The sequence below is a fragment of the Acinonyx jubatus genome, chromosome B4 (genome assembly GCF_027475565.1).
Source record: "Acinonyx jubatus isolate Ajub_Pintada_27869175 chromosome B4, VMU_Ajub_asm_v1.0, whole genome shotgun sequence".
Taxonomy (NCBI): Eukaryota; Metazoa; Chordata; class Mammalia; order Carnivora; family Felidae; genus Acinonyx; species Acinonyx jubatus.
The window spans coordinates 73467320-73495163 of NC_069387.1; the positions used below are offsets into that span (position 1 = coordinate 73467320).

General features: G+C 41.1%; 1 protein-coding gene and 1 pseudogene across 1 annotated transcript; both read left to right on the top strand.

Moving 5' to 3' along the window:
- The first annotated feature begins 430 nt into the window (after positions 1 to 430).
- LOC128311022 (ERO1-like protein alpha) lies at positions 431 to 25164 on the top strand (annotated as a pseudogene).
- CCDC184 (coiled-coil domain containing 184) lies at positions 24713 to 27844 on the top strand. Its single transcript, XM_027036008.2, has one exon. It carries the CDS (start codon positions 26008 to 26010, stop codon positions 26593 to 26595), a length of 588 nt encoding a protein of 195 aa, XP_026891809.1. The 5' UTR covers positions 24713 to 26007; the 3' UTR covers positions 26596 to 27844.

Here is a 27844-nt window from a genome sequence, read left to right on the forward strand (position 1 = left end):
TAACGGATTATTTTCTTTCCCTGCCGGAGGGTTTGTGCGCCGGCGCAATGTAGCGCTGTCTGCCATTGCCCGGGGTCTTGGGTCCGCAGCTCTAGGCAAAAAGCTCACCGCCCCCGGCTATTGGGCCGAGTCTGTGGGGCCGCCCCTATGTGGACCAGGCCTGTAGTGGGTCCTTCCGTGCTTTCCGCTGCCTCCCACGGTCTCCAGCTGAGACAGGGCCTGGGCACCTCATTTCTAACCTTGCTACATTGGTTCGGTTGCTTAGGAGACTAAACTGTTAGTAAGAAGTGTCTTTGGAAAATAAAAGAGACTTCCATCATTATTCATAATATTGGAAACGTGTGCTTTCTGAAACCTCCTGGATAGTGTCCACCCTTCCTCAAAGGGAACTATACCGAAAATAAACCGCCTAAGAGGCGTAGTAGTCCAAATGTCGAAGACTGAAAACGATGTACCCGCTGACAGTAACCCTTCCCAGCCAGAGAGATGCTGCAGCGTCTCAGTGACGTCCTTCCCAAGCAAAAGCATAAACATTGGAAGCCAGCAGCACGTAGTGGTGCAGGTAGAGTGAAGCAGCCTGCACAGGCTGACTCTAAGTGCAGTGATCTACCTGGCTGCCTGTTTAACCAAGAACAGCCAACACCTACTCCCCAAAGCTTGTTCTAAGCAGCAGCATCAACCAGTTTGAGAATAAAGCAGGGCCCAGACAGTTCATGAACATCAATGAGGGGATGGTGAACTGGAGAATCTCACGCCTTGTCTGAGGAGTGAGCCTCCCCTGCGTTCCAAACTCAAAAGATTTTTGCCATGCAGGAATGTGTCCCCCACCTTCTGCCACTCTGCTGTGGTGAGGTTGTTCAATTTTTCCAAAGAAGCTGATACCCAGTTTTTTTAAACAACTGAATCCTCCAAGTTGCAAATATTGGCAACATTAAAAAAAAAAAATCATTTTGAAAGCAGGCAACATTCAGCCTTGTAAGCCATCAATTCTATACTCTAAAGAAAGGGCTGCTTTGGTCGGGATTAAAGGCTGCTTTGGTCATTGACAGCTCTATGGAAGAAGGGTTTAGGGGTAGCTCTCTGATTGGGAGGGGTTCTGGGGAGTTGACTTGAAGCTGTAGCTACATATTAACTACATTGCTTTTAATTCATAGATTTACTTAGGAAAGCTTGAAGGAGGCTAGACCCCTCCCCCCTCCCCTGCAAGCTGCTCTAAAGCATTTGATCAAATTCAGTGAATGGAAACAGTTTGATTCTGTGCCCATTGCTTCTAAACCAGAAATTTGTATTAGGGCTCTAAAGACTGTTAAATCTCCAAACACAAGGGCAAGAGATACCTGTGTTGGTGCTAATCACAAATGGGTAAGTTCATCCTGTGAACCTAAACCCTTCCTGGCCACCAGCAGGGAAGATCATAGAAAAATCAAGCCACTACATGTGTTGTCAAACCTAACCTCGGTTCAGTTAGTACCTCTCAAACTCCCATCCCTATGTCTAGAACTGTGTGACTCACATTAATACCCCAATGGTATATTCTCCTCCAAATCCCCTTGAATCCTACTTAGCTGGGGAATTAATGAGGTGAGAGTCAGATGTGTAATAAATTCCACTGCATCATGCAGTGGGCCCAGGTGTGCTAAGTCTCCCTGTGTCTAGATCCAGTAAAGTGATGCTCTGCTTGGCACCATCCATAGCTTTCTCTAAGTGGAGAATGAGCTTCAGACAACTGACCTATTGAGGGGATGGTGACTGCAGGCTGCTTTTGTTCAATGTCATATACTACCCAGGATGGTGGAGTACATCCTGTACCCAGAGTACAGAAGGTCTAGCTTTTGTCCTGGCTCTGAGACTGATAGTTATTTCATTCCATTTCATTGGGCATCTGTTTTCTCATTGTGAGAGCATTGGCTGAAATCATTTCTGAATATCCTTCCATTTCTATAATTCCGAATCTATTTAATTCCTAAGCAAAAGTTCCTGCTTCCAAAATTTTTTACTTTCATCAAACGAGTACAGTTTTATGACTATCATAATACTACTATATTAATGGGACCTTTGAAGTCTTAATTATAGGATGCCAAAGTCTACATAGTTTCCATTCCATTTTTGCTTCTTCTGTTGCCTCCTTTCTAAAGCAAGGTAAAGACAGTGCTGTTTCCAAGCTTCCAATTTTTAAATGTCATTGGTATTATATAATGTTCAAGCATACTGAAAAAACTGGAGAGAATAGTATGATGAACTCCTATCCATCATCTATATTTAACACAGTAACATTTTGCCAATTATTTTAAATCATTTTTTTCTTTGTTGTTTTGTTCAGCTTTAGGGTTTTTAGTTAAACCATTCAGACAATATCCACACTTCTCACAGTTTGGGGGGATGTTTTGATTTGACATCCCATAAGTTTTCTAAAAATTGAACTATCTCATGTTTATTTATCCATTTCTTCCTTGAAAAATATGAATTTTTCCCTGTGTTGTCTCATTTCTCAAAATTTCTTCACTGGTAAATTTTGAGGTGTATAAACTCTGCGAAACTCCCAACATCTTATAAATATAGAATTATTTGTCTCCCAGGGAGACTCGCATAGGCCATCTATGCAGATTATTTCATAATGTTTCTGAGAATCCACTGCACAACCAAAGGAAGTTTCAGGTCCATTCATTCATACATTTATCAAACATTTGCTGGCACCTATCTTGTTCCAGGCTCAGGGCTCACAGTGCAGGGAAGACAGTGATGGAGAAACACATTCCCTTATTTTCAGGGGTTGGATATAGATTTGCAAACAGTCAGTTGCAATTCAGGATAATAATTTCAATAAAGTTTTCACGTGCAAAGTCAATGGTGAAGAACAGTTCTACTTCAGAGTGAGATCAAAAGAATAGTAGAGGGGAAGGGTCTGTGAAGACGTTTCTTGAGGAACAATTTGTTTCTGCTTGAGGAACAATTTGCTTCTTCAATTTGTTCCCACTACCTTCCCACCCAGAAGGAGACATAGTGCTGGTGCTGCATCCTTGCCCTCCAGACCAGAGAGGGATTTCTGTGGGACCAGAGAACTTGGCAACTGTTTCCCACAGTTGTGAAACACAGTGGCCTGCACCAGCTCTTGCCTAAAATTTAAAGGCAGTAGCCACAAGACGGAGGTGGCTGCAGAGGGATCTGCAGCACTCCCAGATTCAAAGCAGTGACGAATGTGTGAATGTTTCCAAGATCAGATATGGGCCATACAGAAGACAGTCAGCATGGTGTTGCCTTTGGTTTACTCAAAAAGGCTTGTCTAGAGGTGTGGAGAGACCCAGTGACCAGAAGTTAGAGGTGAACAAACATAGGAATCCTAGAATACCCAGAGGATGTCAGAGGCAACCATCTGCATCTATTTAGGCCAAAAAGACTGGAGTGAGAGGTCTCTGATGAGAGCAATCTGCAAAGAACCTTTAAAGTACCCTACAGGAAAATTTCAACTTAAATCATCTGCCTGGCCCAGGTAGTACAGATCTGTCATATCCCTGAGCTGTCTTGCTTCCCACTTTTACACAGCAAGTCAAACAGCAGCTAGCTAGAGGGGGAGGAGGTAGGTTAAGGAGAAAGCTGAAGGCAGGCAGCCACCAGCCACAAGAAGCCTTATGTGGGGGAAGGGGGAGGAGAAGTCTTAAACTAGTGCTTAGAATGAAGACTGAAGTATTTGATTGCCATCTTGGACTGGAAACATTCTAAATACCAAATCAAGACTCTTTCTTGACTTAAAGTGACTTACTTAAAGGATTGTCAGTTATCAAAGAATGAACCAAAAAGTCAGGGAATCTGCCCAATTTTCCATTCAGGGAAAATTGCAGGGGAAGATTATCCCTTCCCCGTATCTTTAAAAGATGGTAAAAGCCAAAAACCAAGATGGCATTTTGATCACATCCGTGAATTTTGCATTCAACATTCCAGCTCCATCCCTATACATTTTAGTCTGTTATTTGTGATCTTCGTGCTTTGATTACAAATGAGTTGGGTTTTTTTTGCTTGTTTTAAATGTGTTGTGTGTCTCTCATACGACTTTTAGGTCATTATGTTGTCTTCTCTTCCCTGCTAATTCCAGTCCTGCTCTCAAGAAGTGTTCATTAGATGGTGTTGATTGACAGTACAGCTAGTGTTCCTATTTTCAGACCTTGGCATAAACGTAACTAGAAATTTGATAATGCTGTTTTGCTTGTAACGATTGATGCCATTGCTGTTCAACATGTATTAGCGTCCGGTATCTGGGTAGGTGCCATTGAAGTGTCCCAGGTTACAGATCTGGGTGTCTTACTTTTTGAGTTTGGCGGCTACCTAACAGGCACAGGCTTTGTGCAACTCCTTTTCTTGGAGTGAAAAACTCCTCTCTTCACCTGCTGGCTCCAAACGTTTTCCTGATTTTGAGTGCTATCCTCTAGAGTGACAGTGTGCTGGGGGAGAGGAATTCTGTCTTGCAGCTTCTGTAAGTGGTAACGCAAAGCCTTTCACAACAGTTTTCTGGCTTCTGGCCAGAGCTTATCTCTTCCTCTTCTGTCTGAAAAGGACTCATCTTTCTTCAGGGGCCACTTAGCTAATGTTGATGCAAAGTTTTCCTGACACGCTTCCTAGAGAAAGTGACTTAAGTAAGAAGTAATTTCTTCAAATGAGCTTTTGTCACCAAAGTGGGGGAGGGGGTGGGGAAGAGGAGGAGAACCAAAAGGAAGTTTGTGATATCCTAAGAGCCAAAGAGAGAGAAGGGATCAGTCAAAATTAACAAAGTAGGGTAAGAAAAAATAAGATCTAAGTGTCAGACTAGTTAGGAAAAATAGTGTTGCTTCATTAATATAATAGTGTTTCTCTTTGAATTTCTTCAGTTTTTAGAGCTATTGTTTATTGCATATCTCTTATTTTAGAGACATCATAATCTGCAAATGCCATAGGGACTAAGTTTCCAGTTCTGACAGTAGTTCCAGTTACTTTGCTTGTCTAAGCAAGTTACACTACCTAAATCTCAGTTTACTCATCTGTACAGGACAAGAGTAACAACACTTACCCCAAGAGTTAATTTCACAAAACTTAGATCACATTTGTGAAAGGTGGTTTTGTAAGCTATATAAATGTTGGTTCTTATCTATGTCATCTTTGTAATATTTTGTATTTGTCTAGTTCTCCCAGTTGCACCATAAACGCCTCTAAGGCACAGATCTAGATTTCCTGCACTCACTGCTCCCTTCCCCACAGCACACAGTAGGTATTGGATAAATGTAAACAGGATTGAACTAAAGTGAACTGACCTCCCAAAGACAGGAATAGTAGAATGCCTCTACGTACTGGTCCTTGATCCCAAGAAAGATGTCAGAAGTTACATTTAAAGGGAAATTTGAAAAGGAACTTTGGAAATAGAGCAAAGGAAAAAAAAAGTTCAGAGAAATATAAGCCTCCTGAAGCTTTTTATACACTTAAACCTTGTCCAAGAGAAAGTAGTTCAGCAGAGAAAAGAACCGAATTAATGTGCAGCAGGGGTAGTCTCTCAAGACATGTCATCAGGATTAAACAAGAACTTCTTTCAGAATCTGCTCAGAGGCAGACAGGCTCCCAATATTCACACTGTTCTTTTATTTTTTCCCTTTAACTTTCCCCAGAGGCTCAGGGAAATTTACAAATAACTACTTTTTGAAAATTACTTTGGCCTTATAGGTTACCAATATTTTACACTATCAGAATAATTTTAAGACATTTTGAGACTTCACAGAGAAAGAACGCTTGAGGGATTTGGAAGGGGGGAATGCAGTAAAAATACAAATAACAATGTTAATGATAATATATAAATTAGATATACATAGATACTATTTTTCCAAGAATGTGATCAGTTACAGCTAAATCACCTAGCAAACCAAGACTGGAATAGACAACTAGCAGGAGAGATTTTAAGATCATTCAAGGAAGGGAAATTAACACAGGAAATGCTCACTCTTATGGTACCACTGGGTGGTCCAGACTGATCTGGAGAGTTCTACTAGCAAGGAATGATTGGATTCTCTGAATCAATTTCAGGGATTTAAGAAGCTTACTAACTGTTAACTTCATGATTTTGTGCTCTCTTGAGGTCCATGCTATTTCTAGTAGGAGTAGGTCTCCCCCTAGAGGAGAAATAGAAAATTTGTTCCTTCAGGCTTCTTGCTCAGCGTTCAGCAAGTAGTTCTGTGTTCATTCATGCATCATTCAACCATTCATTCAATAAATACTTATTAAATTCTATTACTGTGCTGTTCCTTATTATAGATTCTTAAGATACAATTGAATATAAGATCAACATGGTCCCTGCCTCCAGGGAAACTATAGTTAGTGTCAGAAATAAACATTAGATAAAGAATCACCCAAATGCCTAGACAGCGTTCTATAAAGGGAAAGTATGGAGGGTAATATGGTCACTCAATAGAGAGCCTCTATAACAGTGGGAGGTAAAGGAAAACTTCCCTGAGCACAGACTTGGAAAATGAATGGATATAACCAGATAAAAGCTATGGATCAGAGGTGAAGGGAGTGGGCACTGCAGCAAATGGACAAGAGTATTCAAAGACTGTGACAGCAAAAAAGCTTACGAAATTGGAAGAAGAATAAGAAGCCAGAATGATAAGGAGACCAAGGGCACAAGTTGAGGCCAAAAAGGAACAGATGTTCCAAATCAGGCAGGGTCTTGGTGGACATGTTAAGGGTTCTAAACTTTATCCCAAAAGAATAGGAAGCTATTGATAGGTTTTATGCAAGTGACATAATCATGTCTATGTATTTAAAGGATCACTTTGAGTTTCTGATGAAGAATGGATTATAGAAGGGTCAGAGTAAAGACTAAAATAGGAAAAATAGCAATTAAGTGATCTAGGCAAGAAGTGATGGGGACTTGGACTAGAGTGGTGGCCATATAAAGGGAGAAAAGTGAATTTGAAATACTTTAGGTTAGAATTAATAGGGCTGAGTGATTGACTACAGGCTGAAGATGAGAGGGTACAGTTTCCCAACAGTGATTCTTAGATTTTTTCTGTATGCTCCTAGGTGAATTGAGAAGCCATTAACAAAGGTAGGAACTTGAGAGGAAACAGGTGTGTGTGTGTGTGTGTGTGTGTGTGTGTGTGTGTGTGTGTGTATGTGTGTTGGGAGGGGATCTGATCAAAGATCAGTTCATGAAATATTTATTAAGGCTCCTACTAACTTTCAGTCAGTGTGTTTGGCACTAGACACTGGAAATTAAAAAGTGGAGGCAAGGGGAGCCTGGGTGGGTCACTCAGTTAAGCATTGGACTTCAACTCAGGTCATGATCTCGCGGTTTGCAACTTTGAGCCCCACGTCAGGCTTTGTGCTGACAGCTCAGAGCCTGGAGCCTGCTTAGGATTCTATGTCTCCCTCTCTCTGCCCCTCCCCCGCTCGGTCTCTCTCTCAAAATTAAATAAATATTAAAAAAAATTTATTTTCAATGGAGGCAATACAGGATTCCTGCCACAAGAAACTTTTGACTAATGGAAGATAATGATAATATTAATGAGTTATTTCAGTATTATGCAGCTATGCAAGAATAAATGCCACCCAATAGAAGCCCAGAAAAGGGACAATTTAGCACAACCTGGAGGGCTCACAGAAGACTTTTTAGAGAAGATTATAACTGAACAGAGCCTTAAAGGATTAGGGGTAAGTAAGGTAAAGAAAGGTGGACTTTTTTTTTTTTCCTCTCGGAAAAAGAAGGAATTGATTCAGCCATCTGCTGAAAACAATTGAAATACTGGATAGAATATTTTTTAAAAATCTCCTTTAAAAGTACCCAAGATGTTTCAAATAGGATTCTTTAAAGAATTATAATCCCAACTCCATTCCAAAGCACAGTAAAAGGACCACTTCAAAAATTCTTTAATGAAATAAATATAACATTGAAACCAAAATCTGATAAAGGTTATACAAAATATAAAGCCACAGACCAAAAAAAAAAAAAAAAAAAAAAAAAAAAAGCTACAGACCAATCAATGCAAAAATCCTAAATAAAATATTGGCAAATGGAATCAAACAGCACAGTATGTCATGACCAAGTGGAAATTGTTTTAGGAATGCAAAAATGTTTCAATGTTAAAAAATACATTAATATATTTATTAATATTATTATATATAAGAAGAAAGGTCTTGTGATTATCTCCATAGATTCTGGAAAAAATATATGAGAAAATTCAAGGTATATTTCTAATAAAACTAATTTTGAAAAGAGGAATAAAAGAGTTTTTTCCTAATATCATAAAGCATCTTGCTTACCAGCATCTTATTATTTTTATGGGAAAACACAGGAGGCATTTCTGCTCATGTTTGAAACAAAACAAGGATGCCCACTGTTACTATAACATCTAACATGGGGTTGGAGGTGTTTGCCACAGCACTGATACAGAGGAAACAATTAGATGTATGAGAATTGCAGATAATATGACGGTGTGTCTAGAAAATGAAAGCAAAGCAATGGGAGAACTACTGTAAATAAAAAGATGATCCAGTAAGGTAGCAGGATAAAAGAGCAATTTACAGAAGTTGGTAGGCATCATACATACAGGGAAGAACCAGCAGAAAATAACGTAGAAGTGGGGCACCTGGGTGGCTCAGTGGGTTAAGCGCCGGACTAGATTTCAGCTCAGGTCCTGATCTCGCGGTTTGTGCGGTGTTCGAGCCCCACATCAGGCTTTACGCTGGCAGTATGGAGCCTGCTTGGGAGATTCTTTCTCTCCTTCTCTCTGCCCCTCCCAGCTTTCTCTCTTTCTCAAAGTAAATAAATAAACTCAAAAAGAGAGAGAGATAGAGACAATAACGTAGAAGAGAACTTCCCCATCCCATTTGCAATAGCAGCCATAATTATAAGATTCCTAGGAATAAAGTTAAGAAATATGTAAAAACCAGTGAGGGAAACTTTATGATACTCCCCCCAAACACAAAAGTAGACTTTAACAAATGAAAGACATACCTTAATTTGCAAATTTAATATAATTCCAATAAAAATTCTAACAAGTTTTTTTTTTAGTTAGATAAATCAATTCTTAAGTTCATATGAAACTTTTTTAATAAACAAGTTTATCTTTGTATAAACAAAACTTTCCAAGAAAAAGCCCTGAAAAGAAGAGCAATGAGGAGGGGCCAGTCCTACCAGACGTTTGAAATACAATGAAGTGTTCATAATTAAAAGTGTAGAACTGGTACATGAAGAGAAAGATACACTACTGAAACATAATAGAAATCCAGTAATAAAGGAATTTAATATATAATAAAGATATTGCAAAAACAATGAAGAAATGGACTTTGTAATAAATGCTGCTGAGACATCCAGCTACCATTTGGACATAGGTAAAATTGGATTCATAGCTTATACTGCACAGTAAGATAAACTCCACATGGATTAGTTAACCAAACCAAACAAAAATGGAAACCTTAAAAATAATAGAAGAAAACATGAGTAGGAAAGCATTTCTGTGTCTCAAAATCTGGAATCAATAAAAGACATAAATTCTGTTACATAAGTATTTTTTAAAAATTGCATGACTCAAATACCACATGTAAGGCCAAAGACAAAGGTTTCACTGGACAAAATATTTGCAACTTAAGCCATGGGAAAAAGTTAATCTGACATATAAAGAACTCCTAGAAATAAAAAGACATAAATCATGTATTTTCCACATCCACGTAGATACTAAGACATAAACATAGCTAACAAATTCATGCAAGTGTCCCTTAAAGTAGTAAAACATACTCCGCTCATTCAAAAAAAGAAAAGCAAATTACATTACACTGAGGTAGCATTTCTTACCGTGTTGGCACTAATCCAAAAGTTTGAGAACACACTGTTGCCGAAGGACAGGGGAAAGAGACATACTGATATGCCACCGTTGAAAGTGTAGAATGATTTAGCCCTCAAGGAAGGGAATTTGGTACTATCTAGCAAAATTACAAATAGATGCATTCACCCTTTAACCCAGCAAGCACATTTTCTAGGAATCTATTCTAAAAGTACATCTGTACAAATTTGGAATGATACATGCACAAGGTTATTCACTGTGGCATTATTTTTAATGGCAAAAGACTATAAATATCCCAAATGCCATTAAGAGAGGAACTGAATAGTTACCTATTCAGTAAATTATAGTACATAGTAGACATAGTCATACAGACTATGGAATATTTCTTTGCATTGCTATGAAATGATCATCACAATACATTATGTGAGGCAAGGTGAAGAGCAGTATATGTCGTAGCTACTTTTTTTTAATATATGAAATTTATTGTCAAATTGGTTTCCATACAACACCCAGTGCTCATCCCAACAGGTGCCCTCCTCAATATCCATCACCCACCCTCCCCTCCCTCCCACCCCCCATCAGCCCTCAGTTTGTTCTCAGTTTTTAAGAGTCTCTTATGCTTTGGCTCTCTCCCACTCTAACCTCTTTTTTTTTTTCCCTTCCCCTCCCCCATGGGTTCCTGTTAAGTTTCTCAGGATCCACATAAGAGTGAACACATATGGTATCTGTCTTTCTCTGTATGGCTTATTTCACTTAGCATCACACTCTCCAGTTCCATCCATGTTTGTCATAGCTACTTCTTATATAAAATTAGACATTAAAGAATAATCCAGAAATGAATAACAATAGTTACTTATAGGTGGGTGGAGATGGGGAACCAGGATCAGGGGTAGGATTAGAAGAGAGACTCCTCTGAGTAAACCTTTTGATATAGTTTTGACTTTAGAATCATGTAATTATTTTACATATTCAAAAAGTAAATTAAGTCAAAAAGAGGGGGGAAAAAAGGGCAATCCCTGAAACTGAAAACAAATTAAGTAAACCTAAGTGTGTGATTGGTAACACACACACACACACACAAAAGATTTCTTTCAAATGACCTTTGAATGCAAGACTTTGTCCTTCCTTGGTGGAATATATCCTAATAAAACAAACTGTGAAGAATCCTAAACATTCTGTAATTTTATTGTTAATACCAATATTGGTATCATGAAACATTTTATGTACAGTATAGGAGAACGCAAATAAAAATAAGTTCAGTGTAAGAAGTAATAAAAATGTAAAATCAAATAAGTTAAAAATTGAGTGTTAAATTAAATCTGTAAGCCATAGATATTCTGAAGAAGGCAATAATCTTACTGAAGAATAACAAGCTGAATGACTTAGAGCTATGGATGAATCTTTGAGTGACGGATCACAGACATCTTCCGTGGGCCGAACTTCACGATTCCTCAGACAACTCCTGTGAAGCTGATGACATATAGTGCCCTGATACTGAAAATTAGATTGTTCTTAATTCTGAGCATTACAGAATTACAGTTATAAAGGATCAGACACTTGGAAGTTAAGGAGTATCATCATCTATGAAGAAAATTGTTTAATACTTTTAAATATTTTAGCTTCTGGCCGAGGGAAATGTGAAGAGAACATTTTTCACAGATGGGCTCCATGTAAAAGAAAGGGGCAGGGGCATTTAATAAACTTATATCTGGATTGCCTGCAAGCATTGATGTGCATCCGAGTGTAAGGCAGACCTCACAATATACCTGTTTGGAAAAGAAATAGGGATGCACATTATAGAATTTCACCAGTGGTTTTGATGGAAATTTCAAGAACTAGTACGTTCTCTACATGAACGAATTAAGGCCTTTATCTCAAGTGCTACCATTCTCTGAGCACCCAAATTTTCACCTGTTCAGTGGAAACGAGGTTTAAGATTCAGTAGATATTCTTAGAAATATTTCATAAAGTTAAATACATTCTTTTGCATTCTTATACAAATTCTTCTTCTTCTTTTTTTTTTTTTTGCTTAGAATAGAAAAAGGAGCAAGCTAACTAAAGGCGACTTTAGGCTGCCTTCTAGAAATGTTTCAAACATTATGGATTGTGTTTGTTGGCTTAAAGGTCAACTGTAGGGAAGTATTCCGACTCAGGGTTTGGGCACTGCTTTGAAGGCCTTGTTTTCAGAGAAATTGATAGCGGACATGCCAGAAAGTGGGTCCACTTATGGATTCCATCTAACCAGACAAAAAATAGTATCCCTGTTTAATGCATTTTAAAGAATTTCTACAAGGGTAAAGGAAATGGCAAACTTCGGGAGCTGGTTACAAAATATTCATTACAGAAATGAGTTGAAATGTGCCTGTCTCTGGACATTGGGGGCCAAAGAGCGGAATGGTAATGACAGTTTGAAATCAAACTTGTTACACAAAGCCACTTCTATGAAAGGAGAATTATACTGTTTAAGTAAATAGTTTTATTTTGTGGTTGTATTGAATTTAAATATGTAAAATGTTACTGTGAGTCAAATAATACCTTGAGTGACACAAATTTTCAAATGTAATATTGAACAAAATCATAATTATCAAATTTAAAATTTTTTAAATTTTGGGCATCTGGGTGGCTCGGTCGGTTAAGAGTCTGACTTCGGCTCAGGTCACAATCTCACGGTTTGTGGGTTTGAGCCCCGCATCAGGCTCTGTGCTGACAGCTCAGAGCCTGGAGCCTGCTTTGGATTCTGTGGCTCTCTCAATCTCTCTCTGCCCCTCCCCCACTCACACTTTGTCTCTGTCTTGCTCTCTCTCTCAAAACTAAATAAATATTAAAGACATTTTTTAACGTTTATTTATTTTTGAGACAGAGAGAGACAGAGCATGAACGGGGGAGGGTCAGAGAGAGAGGGAGACACAGGATCTGAAGCAGGCTCCAGGCTCTGAGCTGTCAGCACAGAGCCCCACGCGGGGCTCGAACCCACCAACTGCGAGATCGTGACCTGAGCTGAAGTCGGATGCTTAGCCGACTGAGTCACCCAGGCACCCCTAAGACATTTTTTAAAAATAAATAAAAGTTGTTTAATTTTACAGGAGGAATATGGCAAATTATAGACTACAGAGGAAAAGATTAGAGAACTTTAAGACACAGAAATAGAAACTATTTAAAATGAAATACAGACAGAAAAAAGGCTGAAAAAGAAAGAGTCAGAGAAAAAGTGATCTCTGAGATGTATCAAGCAGTTTAATATATATGCAACTTAAGTTTCAGGAGTTGGGGGCTAAAATTATATTTAAATAAAACTTAAAGGCTAAAAAATTTCCAAATTTGAAAGCGCACGAAATTCAGGTAGAATGAACTTAAACAAAACATGCCAAGGCACATATTAATCAAACTGCTAACAACCAAGGGTAAGGAAAAAATTTCTAAAAGCAGGCAGATAAAGAAGACGTATTACATATAGAGCAAGGGTTGGCAAATTATGGCCCGTGGGACAAATCTGGCCCATCTCTTGTTTCTGTAAGTAAAGTTTATTTGGAACACAGCCCCACACACTCATTTATGTATTTGCTATGGCTGCTTTGTGCTACAATGGCAGAGTTGAGTAGTTGCAGTGGTCTGAAAGGCTTTTATGGTTTGCAAAGCTTAAAAGATTTACTATCTGGCCCTTTACAGAAAAGTTTGCCATTCTGCTACAGAAGAACAAAGAAAATAATGCCAGCATATTTCTTATAAAAACTATGCAAGGCAGAGGACAAGGCCAACCCAGAAGTTTTTATTCAGCAAAAATATCTTTCAAAAACAAATGTAAAATAAAGAGCATTTTAAACAGAAGATGAAATATAAAATAAAATATAAAAAATATTTCCCACATATTAGTCTCTTGGAAAGATGTGACTAATGTAAAAATAATAAAAATGTACCTGATATTTTAGCATATGTACAACTAATAGATATAACAACAAAAACACAGGATATAAAGGAGGAAATGAAAATATGTTGTGAGGTACTTAACACTATTTCAAGGTTGACTGTAATAAAGTGCAGGCTTATATTATAAACTCTATAGCTCCACTGTCCAATACAGTAGCTACTTGCCACATGTGGCTATTAAAATTAAAATTTGATAGAATTAAAAATTTAGTTCCTTAGTCACACTAGCCACACTTGAAGTGTTCAATATCTACATGTGGCTAGTAGTCACCATACTGAACATTGAAAATATGGAACAATTCCATCATCTCAGAAAATTCTATTGGAAAGCACTGTTCTAAAGCAATACTAGCAGCAAAGCAAAAGAGAAAAAGAGAAAGAAAAGAGGAGAGTTATTAAGTCAGTATTGAAGGTAAAAAGGAATCATTTTAAAATTCAAGTAATGTAAACACTGGAATGGAAATAAGAAGAAAGAAACAAAGAACAGATGGGGCAAACAGAAAACAAACAGCAAGATGAGAGATTGAAAACCAATCTTATCATAATTGTAGTAAATGTAAGTAGTCTAAATATCCCAATTAAAGGGTAGAGATGGTCAGTTTAGATAAAAAGTAAGACCTAAGTATATTCTAAACATAAAGGCATACATATGACAAAAGAAAAAAATGGAAAAGATATGCCAGGCAAATGCTAATTTAAAAAGCTGAAATGGCTTTATTAATAGAGATTAAGTAAATATTAGAGCAATGGATATTACCAGGAATAAAGAAAAGCCATTTCATAATGGTAAAGTGGTCAGTTTAGCAAAAGAACATAACAATCATCACTTAATAAAGAGTTTCAAAATATAGGAAGTAAGATCTAATAGACATTAGAAATAGATAAGTCTACAAATATAGTTTAAACCAAATATTAATTGTATTGATATTAAATATAATTAGACCAAATGCTTTAGATAAAAGACAAAGGCTGTCAAAATGGATAAAAAGCAAAACAAAACAAAATCTGATTATATTCTACCTACCAGAAAAATACCTAAAACTTATGGAAACATTGGGGTATCAGGGTGGCTCGGTCAGTTGAGCATCTGATTCTTGATTTCAGCTCAGATTATGATCTCATGGTTCGTAAGATCAAGCCCCATGTGGGGCTCTGCTGACAGCATGGAGCCTACTTGGGAATCTCTTTCTCCCTCTCTCTGCCCCTTACCTGCTTGTGCTCCCTCTCTCAAAACAAACAAACAAACAAACAAACAAACAAATAAAACACTTAAGGAAACAGGTTGAAAGTAGATGAATGGAAAAGGATACATCATGCACCCCATTCAAAAGAAAGCGGGTGCAACTCTTATTAATGTCAGTCAAAATTGACTTTAAGGCAAAAAACATTATTAGTGAACAAGAAAACCACCTAATAATGAAAATGATTCAATTCACTAGGAAATTATGGCAATTAAAAAATTTAGATTACACTTATAACATAGCATCAGAATACATAAAGAAAAAAATATCAGTTATCAGAAGGTAAATTCAGAAATATAGTGGAAGATTATAATAACCCCTTTTTAGTAACTTGTAATATAAGTAGCAAAATAACTTAGGATATAGAAAATTTTTATAAACACTTTATAAATCTCTTTAAAAATTTGTACTAATGTATATATCTAAAACTTGCATCCAGCAAATGCAACACACATATTCTTTCATGATGTATGTATGTAGTGATTATAAATAAAAATTTCTCTATTAGGCAAATTTCAACAAATTTTGGAAGGTTCATATTGTATAGTAAGTATTCTTCAACTACAATTAATTTAAGCTATTAATAACAAAAAAGACAATTAGAAAAGTCTCATGTTAATTAAGAAATATTGATTCATTCAACAAATATGTAATGCATACTTACTATGAGCCAGGTACTGTTCTAGGCACCTGGGATTATATCAGAGAGAAGGTAATAATTAAAAGTCTGACACACCAAGGGTTGGAGAAAATATGGGGTAATGAGAACTCTTACTGTGTTGGTGGAGTGTAAATTATGACAACCATGTTTGAAAGCAATTTGATATTTTCCAGTAGAGCTGAAGATAAGCATATTCTATGATCAGCAAGTCCATCCATATGTATAAACTTTAGAAAAACTTCTATTTTAGAAAAACTTGTTATATGTACCATGAGACATGTACTAGAATATTTATAGCAGTATTGTAGTAATAGTCTTAAACTTGAAAACAACTGAACTATCAATGGTAGAACACAACAGAATACAAATATTTATGCATTGCAGTATGTTCATATAATGGAATACAGTAAAACAATGAAAACGAATGAAGCACAGGTACCCCCCCAAAACTGATGACTTTCACAAATTTAGAATTGTGAAAAAGAGGAAAATAAGCAGGACATAAAACAATAAATTGTGTGATTCCATTCATATAAAGTTCAAGAGAACAAATTCATTGTGATTCCATCATATAAAATTCAAAAACAGGCAAAATCACACTATCTTGTTTAGGGTTGTATAAATATGTGACAAACTATGTAGAAAAGTCATCTTCAAAGAAATTTGACTTATTCCTTGCCAATCTGGGTGCCTTTTATTTCTTTTTGTTGTCTGATTTTTGAGGCTAGGACTTCCAGCACTATGTTAAATAACAATGGTGAGATTGGACATCCCTGTCTTGTTCCTGACCATAGAGGAAAAGCTCTCAGTTTTTCCCCATTGAGAATGATATTAGCTGTGGGTCTTTTGGATGTGGCTTTTTATGATGTTGAGGTATGTTCCCTCTATCCCTACTTTGTTGAGGGTTGGGTTTTTTTTTCTTTTTAAATCAAGAATGGGTGTTGTACTTTGTCAAATGCTTTTTCTGCATCTATTGAGAGAACCATATCATTCTTGTCCTTTATTTTATTAATGTGGTATATCATGTTGACTGATTTGCAAATATTGAACCACTCTTGCAGCCCAGGAATAAATCCCACTAGATCGTGGTGAATAATTCTTTTAATGTACTGTTGGATTCAATTTGCTAGAATTTGTTCAGAATTTTTGCATCCGTGTTCATCAGGGATATTGGCGTGTAATTCTCCTTTTCACTAGGGTCTTTGTCTGATATTGGAATCAAGGTAAGGCTTGGCCTCATAGAATCTACATGTTTAATGCAATCTCTATCAAAATACCACCAGCACTTTTCACAGAGATAGAAAAAACAATCCTAAAATTTATATGGAACCACAAAAGACCCTGAATGGCCAAAGAACTCTTGAAAAAGAAAAAAAACAAAGCTGGAGGCATCACAATTCTGGACTTCAAGCTATATTACAAAACTATAGTCACCAAGACAGTACTGGCACAAAAATAGACATATAGATCAATAGAACAGAATAGAAAATCCAGAAATGGACCCACAACTATATGGCCAAGTAATCTTTGATCAAGCAGGAAAGAATATCCAGTGGAAAAAAAGACAGTCTCTTCAACAAATGGTGTGGGGAAAACTGGACAGCAAAAGAATGAAACTGGGGCACTTTCTTATACCATACAAAAAATAAATTCAAAATGGATGAAAGAACTAAACATGAGACAGGAAACCATAAAAATTCTAGAGGAGAAAAAGGCAGCAACTTTTCTGACACTGGCTGTAGCAACTTCCTACTAGACAAGTCTCTGGAGTATTCTGGATTAGTATCCAAAATCTATAAATAACTTATCAAACTCCACACCAACCCCCCCCCAAATAATCCAGTTAAGAAATGGGCAGAAAACATGAATAGACATTTTCCCAAAGATATACAGATGGCTAAAAGACACATGAAAAGATACTCAACATCGCTGACCATAAGAGAAATACAAATTGAAACCACAATGAGATACCACCTCACATCTGTCAGAATTGCTGAAATTAGCACAGGAAACAACAGATGTTGGCAAGGATGCAGAGAAAGAGGAACCCTCTTATACTGTTGGTGGGAATGAAAACTAGTGCAGCCACTCTGGAAAACAGTATGGATCTTCCTCAAAAAACTAAAATAGAACTACCCTATGACCCAGCAATGGCACTACTAGGTATTACCCAAAGGATACAAAAATACTGATTCAAAGGGGCGCATGCACCGCAATGTTTATAACAGCATTATCAACAATAGCAAAATTATGGAAAGAACCCAAATGTATATGGATTGATGAATGGATAAAGAAGATGTGGTTGTGTGTGTGTGTGTGTGTGTGTGTGTGTGTGTGTGTGTGTGTATGGAATATAATGGAATATTATTCAGCCATCACAAAGAATGAAATCTTTCCATTTGCAACAATGTGGATGGACCCAGAGTGTATTATGTCAAGTGAAATAAGTCAGTCAGAGAAAGACAAATACCATATGATTTCACTCATATGTGGAATTTAAAAAATGAAACAGATGAGCATAGGAGAAGGAAAAAACAGAGAGGGAGACGAACCATAAGAGGCTCTTAACTACAGAGAACAAACTGAAGGTTGCTGAAGGAGGGGTGGGCAGGGGATGCTAAATGGGTGGTCGGTTTCAAGGAGGGCACTTGTGATGAACACTGGGTATTAATGCAAGTGGTGAATCGCTAAATTCTACTCCTGAAACTAATATTACATTATATGTTAACTAACTAGAATTTATATAAAAACTTGAAACGTGAAAAAAAGAAAGCAGCCCTTTAAAAAATCTGACTTAAATGCCTCATCCTGTGTCTTGCCCGCACAGTGGATCAGGGAGTGATGCTGCTACCTATTCTCTGTGCTAGTTTGTTTCAGAGTTAAAAATTTACTGAGAATTTCTTTCTAGCCTTTCCCTCTCTCTCACATCTCTGTTGATTATTTCCTTTCCTCCATTAGACTTTAAATTCAAATTACACCCTGGCATCATCTCGTGCTCCACTCCAAAGAACCTTTCTTGATAAGCACTCTTTCCAATGACGAGAATGTCCTCCTAAACACTAATAAAAGTCCACAAGTATGAAGTAGAGGAGACTTAGGGGTCTCACAGACCTCATTACAATTAAACATCAGCAATTTCAATGTTCTAATCATGTGAAATTGTGGGCAGTTTATTAGTTATCACACCTGCAGGTGTCTTGAATGGTACTCATTATTTTGCAGAGCAGCAAAAACCACTAGGGCCATTGGTAGGAGGGAACTGATTTTTAGTAATATAAGAAGCAACTGGGAGCAGTTGTGTGATACAGTGATGGATGAACTGAGATAGATAGGAAAACAGATATGTAACTCAGGATCGTACTTTAAGGGAAACTAAGCCCCAGCTTAGTGCATTCATTCTGGCAATCACCAGTGAACTCACATAAAATTTCCCTCTGCTTCTTAGAGACTTAGACAACATTGTTGAGAAAAGCAAGATCTTATTGAAATTGTTCTCCTTGGGTTGTTTTAGAGACTAACCTCAATTTCTGGAATATTGTTTTTCTGATCCATGTGTGACGTTTCATTTTACTTTGGTTTTACTGTTCTAGAAAGACTGATCCTTAGATCTCCTTTGTTATGTATTTGATGAATGTGGAGAATTTTTGTGTTGGTTTGATTTGGTTTTAGAAGTAGAGCAGGCACAAACAAGAGGGAAAAAAAGGCTTACATTTTATTACAGTAAAAAGTATCCTGGGCTAACATTACCCTACGTTACTAGTCTACCAGTTCAGGAACTCAAACAGAAGAGAAACACTAGTTTTTAAAGCACAGCAACCCTTTTGTTTATAACACCCCTCTCAGTTAGCTATCAATCTTATAACCAGTAGCTTGGTACTTTTTTGGAGCCTGTCTCCAGTAGATTAAGAGTATAAATCAGGAGCTCTCCTTGACATACAGGATGGGGATACACTGCTTGGCATCATCCCATTCTCAAACAACATTGAGGGGAGGAGAGAGCATGCAGTCCTCTGACCTTAAGTTCTGACCAAAACTTGGCCCCATTATTTTTGAGAGATGGAGAGAGTGGTAGAATATACCACCGGGGGTTCACGTGGGTAGGCAGGTGATAATTCTCATTTCAAAGCCACAAACGCTTGTTTTGCAGGAAGTGGCTACTTCTATGTATCTGATAATAAGTATCTTTGTTCAAAGAAATAAGTCACTAACAGGGCCATTTAATTGGGTGAACATAAGCTACAAATCATGAAAGTAAATGGTTGGAACCAAAACAAACAAACAAACAAACAAAAAACGATGCTGCTCTCGAAGATAAGCCAGAGTTGGAGCTCTGCTGGCTACATGTCCTTAAGGGAGATGTTTCTTTTCCTAGATGTGGATTCAGCCTTCATTCATTAATCTATTTGACAAGTATTTCTTGAGCTCAGCACATGTGCCAGGCACTATTCTAGGTGTCGGAGATATCACAGCAAACAAAGTCAAACCTCTGCCCCAATGGAGCTCACTCCCTCGTGGAAAAGCAATAAACAAACAAACAAACAGGTAAAATACAGTATGATGGATGTTAACTGCTATGGAGCAAAGTAAAGCAAAATGAAAGGACTAGAGAGTTCTGGAGTGAAGGGGATCCTTGCACCTTAAAGAAAACAAAGCAGGCATTGGGCCTGTAAACCGTGAAACTTATGGTTGACCATAGAAGATGGAGCTGTTTTCACGTAAGACTTTTTAAAACAGTGGCTTGAGGGGCTGGGTGAAAAAGGTGGGGAGAGGACCCTTCTCCTCACTTCTGTCTAAGATCCCGCACTGTTGCAGTACTTTGAGGATGTGGGACACCTTTTGGGGACCCAGTGTGTGACACCATCACGAATAGTAGTGTGGTCCCCACATGTGTGTAATGGAATGGAAGCATAGTGCACCCTCATAGTCGCTGCTAAAATGCAGTTGGCAATGCCTTGCTTATCCTTGGGATACTACCTCGTAGCAAAAAGGAAGTGGTAGAAGCTACCTCTGATACTATTTTAGGGTCTCTGAGAGGCATGGAGAGAGAGCATAACTAGATGTAACAGTAAGAGTGAGACCACAACATTTTGTATGAGTTGTCTACAATAGAATACTACAGACTTGCTCAGGATACAACAGGCGGGAAGAGGCTGGGAAGTCTGCATAAGTCAGTATAGAGGAACACTATATTTCTATACATTCCTTTAAATGGAAGGGCAGACATACCAGAGTCCATACCCTGCCCAGATGCTTAGACAGAGTTTCCTCCAAATTGGACCGATACTCTGGGAGAGGCAATTTGTCAAGCAAAATTGTCCTATGGCACCAAAAATTTATGAGTGTTCTCGGGTGGTAAAGCATCATCAGTGCCTGTTGAGGATTCTGACTTGGGGCCAAACCAGTCCCTGAGCTGTTGGCAACTTTCTGGGTGCAGAAAACACATGGAAATGATGGAGGGTGCATGAGGCCCTGTACCAGGCATCATGGGTGGCCCCAGAGCTCCAAATGCCAGTCTGTGGCCAACTACCCAGCAACACTTGGACTGGAACTAGTCCTGCCAGAGTGGCACATAATAAATGATTGGACATAATACACTGAGACAAGAAATAAGCCTCTGCTGGTGTTGCCACAAAGAAGCTGTTGCAGTGGGTAATGCAGAAAGGGGAGACAGGGTGAACACCAGCACAACAAGTTTAATTGGAATGACGGGTTATTTGTAGTGGAAATTCGGACTGCATAAGAAGTTGGAAGGTCCCCTGGAATTCTTGCTTTGAGTAAAGCTGATATGGAAGAGAAAGAAATGTAGGGGGAATGGTCTTTTTAAGACTCCTAAAAATAGTTCAAGGGCATAGAGCAAGCCACTGAAAGTCTTGCTCAGACTTAAGTGAGGGTGTGGGTGCGTAGGTGCGTGTGTGTGTGTGTCTAACCTCATGGTCATGTCTGTGACAATGGAGTTCTTGAGAGTGTGGATGGTTGGACACCCTCTCCAAGCTGGAGGCTCATACTAGCTCAGGGTCCTTGCAAACTACCATGCCCATTTCTCTGTACAAGAGTAAAGGAAATGAGCAAAACAGGCTGTCTGTAACACCAGGCAGAGTTTGGTAAGAGACCAAACTCACAACAATGGGTGTTCTCAGTCTTTCTTGCCCCCTAGGAAGGAGACCCCTGTCACTGAGAATGGTGCAGAATGGAGAACAAAAATCAAAGGAGCTGAAACAAGGACCAGGAGTTCCTTCCTGCAGAAGAGAAGAAGAATACATCCAAGAAGTGAAGTAAGCAGGGGAATGAGAAAACAAAGGCTAGGCTTGACAGAAAGTTTGGGGGTGTCTGCAGAGAAAGGAGAGGGGATGGCAGCTACAGCTATGTCACGATGTACAGGATGAATAGAGAAGGAGGGAAGAAAAGTTGAAGATCTTTTGCTCTGTGCTGGGAATGCAAATTCCTTTAGAGTTTTCCCAGAGACTATAATAAACTATAATGAATAATAAATAAAGAATAAAAAACTATAATAAAGTCCCAGAGACTAATATAAATTGCTTTTTAATTCTTTTTGGCTATTGGATGGGTTTCTTTTGAATGTGACATCATGCTGAGATGCCATAAGGCAACTCAATGCCGTAAGACTTACATCTGGGGAGTACTGTCTGGGATCATGGACCTAAGGTATAGCAGTCAGTTCTACTTTGATTTTGATCACCACTCTAGATCTGGGTCAAGTGAGCATCTTCATCATGGCTGTTGGAGTTACAGTGCAAAAAGTATACCAGCTATATTAAAGAGAAACTGGAAATAAACTGGATGCCAGTTAGAGGAAAATGGCAGACTACTGACAATTACCATTCTAGTGAGGCTGTGATGTTTGGAACTAGGTGTACCTGATGGAGACCTGTATCTATGCTCCATGGAATCTCTTCACTCCACTGGCTCATGAGACTGGGATGAAGGAATAGAACAACTAAGGTGGTTTCTGGAAGGTAAGAGAAAGACAGGAAGCATAAGGGGTTATTATTATTATTTTTTTTTTGCTATGTGGCATACAGGATATGTGTGAATACTCTAATGACATGGCCGGAGTACCCATTCAGCCCTCTTTTGCATGGGAATGGACCCACTCAACAAACCCTAGGGCACTGGTGTCCAGAGGTCCCAGCTCTGAAACCCGGCCAGTTGACTGAGGTTCCTTCACTCTCTGCATCTGTCTCTCTTATTTTTCAGAGGCTAGACCCTTCTCCCATTTTCCCTAGTCCCATTTTTACACACAATTCCTAAAATGATCTGGTTCTGAATCTGATGCACCGATTGTCTCCTCCTTACATTTTCAAGTCCTGCTACTAGTCTACTCCCCAACTTCCCGCCTACCCTTGGCTCTCAAATGTCTGACCTGGAACTTGACTGGATCAGTCACACCCCTTGATCTCTGCATCTGTCTCACATGTTCTTTTGTGCTTCTCCAATAATTTCCCCTCCCTCTAGGCTCAGACCCCCTGTACTCTCAGCAGACTTCATGCTAACATCTCTGGGCAGCATGATGTAATCTTATGCTTAAAAGCCTTAACATACATGGTATCCTCAACAATAGTGGCAAAAAGCCCTATATGATGACATAACCCAGCTCTCACTATATGGGGACTATGTTTAATGTAAGATTAAAGCTAAGATGGGAGGCCCTATACTAGGGACAGGGTTACTCTTTACAGGTAGAAGGCAGGGACCCACCTGAAAGGTGAGAAAGCTGGCAAGATGCAATCAACCACGTGAAGTGCTGGTCAAGAATGTGAAGTCACAGACCCTGGCAAAAAAACCTGAAATTCATGTCTTTTCTGGCTATAGCAGAACTCTCCAGGAAAGGATGAACAGTGGGGTTGAACCTGTATGCCTGAGAATATGCTTGCTATCTTATGATTAGAAGCTTATGCTGTAGAAGCTCAGCTCTCTCTCTCTCTCTCTCTCTCTCTCTCTCTCTCTGTGTGTGTGTGTGTGTTGTCTCTGTTTCTATTTCCTATAGTTTTTCTGGTAAAAGTCTTTTTTTTCTGGTAAATACTAGTCCACTTTGGCTGTGCTTAGGAAAGCCAAATATTTCTGTCGTCTCCTAAGCTTTAGGAGTAACCCGTGGGGAACAGGGTGGAGGCAGAAGTAATAACCAAGGTGAGAGAGCCACAAGTTTGGGGAATGGACAAAGGAATGAGCAAGCAAATAGGACTGCATCATTTATTTTAGGAAATATCACACCGTAGGGGTTTTGATTTGTTCATATAGTTGTTTTGGGAAAACAAATTTCTAAAGGCTGTTAAGTACTTGATTATATCGGCAATGCCTTAGGTTAAATATTCTACTTTTAGGTTATTTCCCCACTTATTTCTATTTTAATAGTGAAACAGGCATAAGCCAAACGGTTCTTTAGCGCTGGGAAAGTTTCTTTGGGTTAGCCCCACTCTTCCTTACCAGGGAAACCCAAAGGTAACACGTTTGCTAAGGCTGAACTACTAGTGTGCAAAACACTCAGCTGTACCTAGCTCCTCCCCATCTTGAAGTGATACAGTTTGTTTCTCCTCCTTAGATTTATTTCTTCTCATGAAATTCATTTTTAGTTTCCGGCCACTTGGAGTCTCCAATTTACTAGGGTCATTTACTAGTTAGTATGCTGCTGACCAGGTGCTTTTGCTTCTCAATCTCAAGTCATCTGTAAATATATTAAATTCAAATTTTCTTTCTTACCCACCCCCCTTCCCCACTCCACCTCTCCAATAGGGAAAGGAGTTGTCACAAAGGTTGAGACACTCAGTGGGTGTCTGTACGTGGCCACTGGGCCTGCGGAGGGGAAACTGCCTTCACACCCATCCCCCCATGTCCTTACCCATCCCTTCCACACACAGCCAACAGTTTACCCTTTTACCTGTGAGCTGATGCAGAATGTTATTCGGAGTTAGGAATAATCTAGATTACCCAGTCCAATGCCCTAACAGATCAGGAAAATTATTTATCCAAGGCTTCTGAATTAAATGGCAGAAACAAAATTGAATTCAGGTCTCCTAAACTCAACTCTGTGTGGGTTGCGGAGTTCTGGATGAGGGAACGGGGGCATGGTGGTTCTTGTTAAAATATTCGTTCAACATACACAGAGAGCATTTACTTACTACGTGCCAGGCACTATTTTCGGTGCTGGGGACTCCGCGGTTGAGGGCGCGGAGACACAAAATCTCTGCCCTTATGGAGCTTTCGTTCTCAAAACTTAAATACTTTGCCCCACCATCCTGCAGAAACTCCCAGTGCGGTAGGAACGGTTGGGGCTCATCTCAGACGGGAGGGAATCCCACCGTTTCTTAGCTTCTGTGCTAACCACGCGGCGAGGGCTGATTCACTGAAGGAGCCGGAGGGAAAGGCGACAGACACCCTGCGTAGTGCCCTCCCCACCCTCTGCACCGCCGGGGCGCCGCGGCGCCCCAGTTCCAGTCTGGGACCAGCGTCGGCCTCTCCACCCTCTCTGCTCTCCTGCGGACGGCTGGAGGACACAGAAGCAGGACCCGGCTCTGGCGCCGTCCTCTGAGAAAGGATTGCGGGTGGGTGAAAATCCTTCCAAGGCGGTCGCGCTCAGGGTCTAGCACCCAGACGGGGGGAGGGACGATGTCTCCCCGACCTGGGGTTTCATGCAGCAAACTGCTCTCTCATGCTGCCCGATTAAACATCGCAGCCACACGCTCTTTCCACTCAGCGGAGGCCACTGCGGCGTCCCCTCCCCTCCAGCCCCACCCGCCCGTTCCGACTCCCGAGCCCCACTGCAGCTTCGCAACCATCCTTCCTTTTCTTCCCTACTTCCTGGTTGCCATGGAGACACACGTCATTTACGTGCCGTGCGTCGCCTTGGAAACAGGGGAGCATCCGCGGCGAGGCCGGGAGACCCGCCCCTGCCACTCCAAGCACACTCGCGGGCGCTGCCAGTTAATGGCCGGGGGTATTCCCGAGCGGTATCCGCTGCTGGCCTCCGCCCGGGCCCCTCCGCGAGCGCTTCTGTGACCCAGAGAACCCGCGGGTCCTCGCAGCTCGTGGCGCCGGGAGAGCGGCGCTGACACGGGCGCAGTTCGGGAGGCGAGGCAGGTCTGGGCGCTTTCGCCCCGGGGCAAGCCGGAGAGTCGCCGGCCCGGGACTCTCGCCGGGTCCTCGTCCCGCCGGCTCTTTCCGGCCTCCCCCGATCCTGCCCGCGCCCTCCGCCCGGGACTCGTCTCCTCACGTCGGCTCCCCGCCCTCTCGGGAGCCTCCTCTGCCCTCAGTTCCTCCCCGCCCCTCCGGGGACCTCTCCCCCTTCCCCGTCCCTCTCCCCCACCTCACCCCCCAACCCCGGAGGCCGGGCTGGACCGGACCCAGAGCCGCCACCGCCCGCTTCTGCCATTCAATGGAGGACGGTCTGCTGGAGATCATGACCAAGGACGGCGGCGACATGCCGGCACCTCTGGAGGTGTCCACCGTGCCGGCCGTGGGGGACGTGATCTCCGGGGAGTACAACGGCGGCATGAAGGAACTGATGGAGCACCTGAAGGCCCAGCTGCAGGCCCTGTTTGAGGACGTGAGGGCCATGCGGGGGGCCCTGGACGAGCAGGCCTCGCACATCCAGGTGCTCTCGGACGACGTGTGCGCCAACCAGCGGGCCATCGTCTCCATGTGCCAGATTATGACCACGGCGCCCCGCCAGGGCGGTCTGGGCGTGGTCGGCGGCAAGGGGAGCTTCCCGGGTGCCCGCCAAGAGCCGGAGACCCCTTCGCCTGGGATCGGGGACAGCGGTTTGCTGGGTCGCGATCCTGAGGACGAGGACGACGATGAAGAAGAGGAGAAGGAGATGCCCAGCTCCGCCACACCCACTAGTCACTGTGAGCGCCCCGAGAGCCCCTGTGCTGGTCTCCTTGGGGGGGACGGGCCACTTGTGGAGCCCCTCGATCTGCCCGACATTACCCTGCTGCAGCTGGAGGGCGAGGCCTCTCTGTGAGGGGACTCCGAGGGGGCACTACTTTCCCGGGCTGGCTTTGGGTTTCCGAGTGCATGACGCGAGGGGACTGAACGGTGCGGTGCAGCATGCTTCACTCCGACCGCTGCTCATGTGGGTCAGGCAGAGACTCCCTCGAGGAAGGATTTATAGGGTGAAGGACTTTGGGAGCGTCAAGAATCCCTTCTGCCCAACCGAGGGAGACGTAGCAAACTGCGGAAAGGTGAGGTTCCGGGAGAGGAAGCGCCCATCTCTGGACTCCCTTCCACCCCCTACCCTGCCCATTCCCCCTCCCCGGCCAACAGGAGAACCCCTGAATTGTGTAAATAAAATTCTGCTTTTTCTATTCTGAAAAAGGACTTATCTAGGACTATGGCAAATAATCTCTTAACGATTTACCTAGAAACTAAGGAATTGGGGGTATTCTGTTCTGGCAACAGAAAATTTACCCTTCTGCTGAAATCCAAGATATTCAGCGCTCTGCAGAAGCCTCTCCCCCTCACAGATCTCTGCGGCTGCTGATTGGTAAAGGAAGCTTGAGGAGGGAACTGCAGCCCTAGGAATCTAAGTGAATGGGGTTCCAAGGGCCCCTGGGCTGGGAGGAGCTGGCTATGAATGTGCATGAAGACATAATAGCTCAACCTCTAGGATTTTTGCATGCAGAGCGGATCCTGCCTTGTCACTGACTTCATCTGGGATTGCTTTATCCACTCACTGGGGCTTAGAGAACAAAGAGCCCAGTACACAGGCAGAGACTTGGGGGTGCTCAGCAGCAGCCCAGATTTAGGGGACGTTTGAGGGACTCTTGGAGGCTGCAGCCAAAAACTGTCTCTCTCCTGGCTACACCTGCTTAACTTCAGTTCCTTTTCCTGTCAATTTGTCCCTGCCCGCTGCCTCTTGGTGTTGCCTCCATAATGTCTTGTGTGTGTTACGTATGTCGACTTGTGCAGTAGTGTGTGAGCCCTGAGGGGCAGGGCTTGTGGCTCTGATGTTAGGTTCAGGGGGCCTCAGACCCTTCTGTGAGCCCCAGGCTATCATGGCGCTTTCCCCTCTCCTTTCCTCTTTTCCCTCACAACCAGGGCATGGAGCATGTGGCTGTCCTGAGGTTCTTAACTGATGTGCCTCCCTTCCACCTCCTCGAGTAGTGACTTTGTGTGCCCTTTCTCCTCCACTGTGTATTCCTTCTCAATGCTTTCCTTGGTGTTAACCTTAATAAAGAGGCGTCATCTCCCCTCCTTGCTGACTGGTACTA

Bases quoted from the DNA above. Each gene is read 5' to 3' on its own strand.
- CCDC184 (XM_027036008.2), top strand. From the start codon at position 26,008: ATGGAGGACGGTCTGCTGGAGATCATGACCAAGGACGGCGGCGACATG.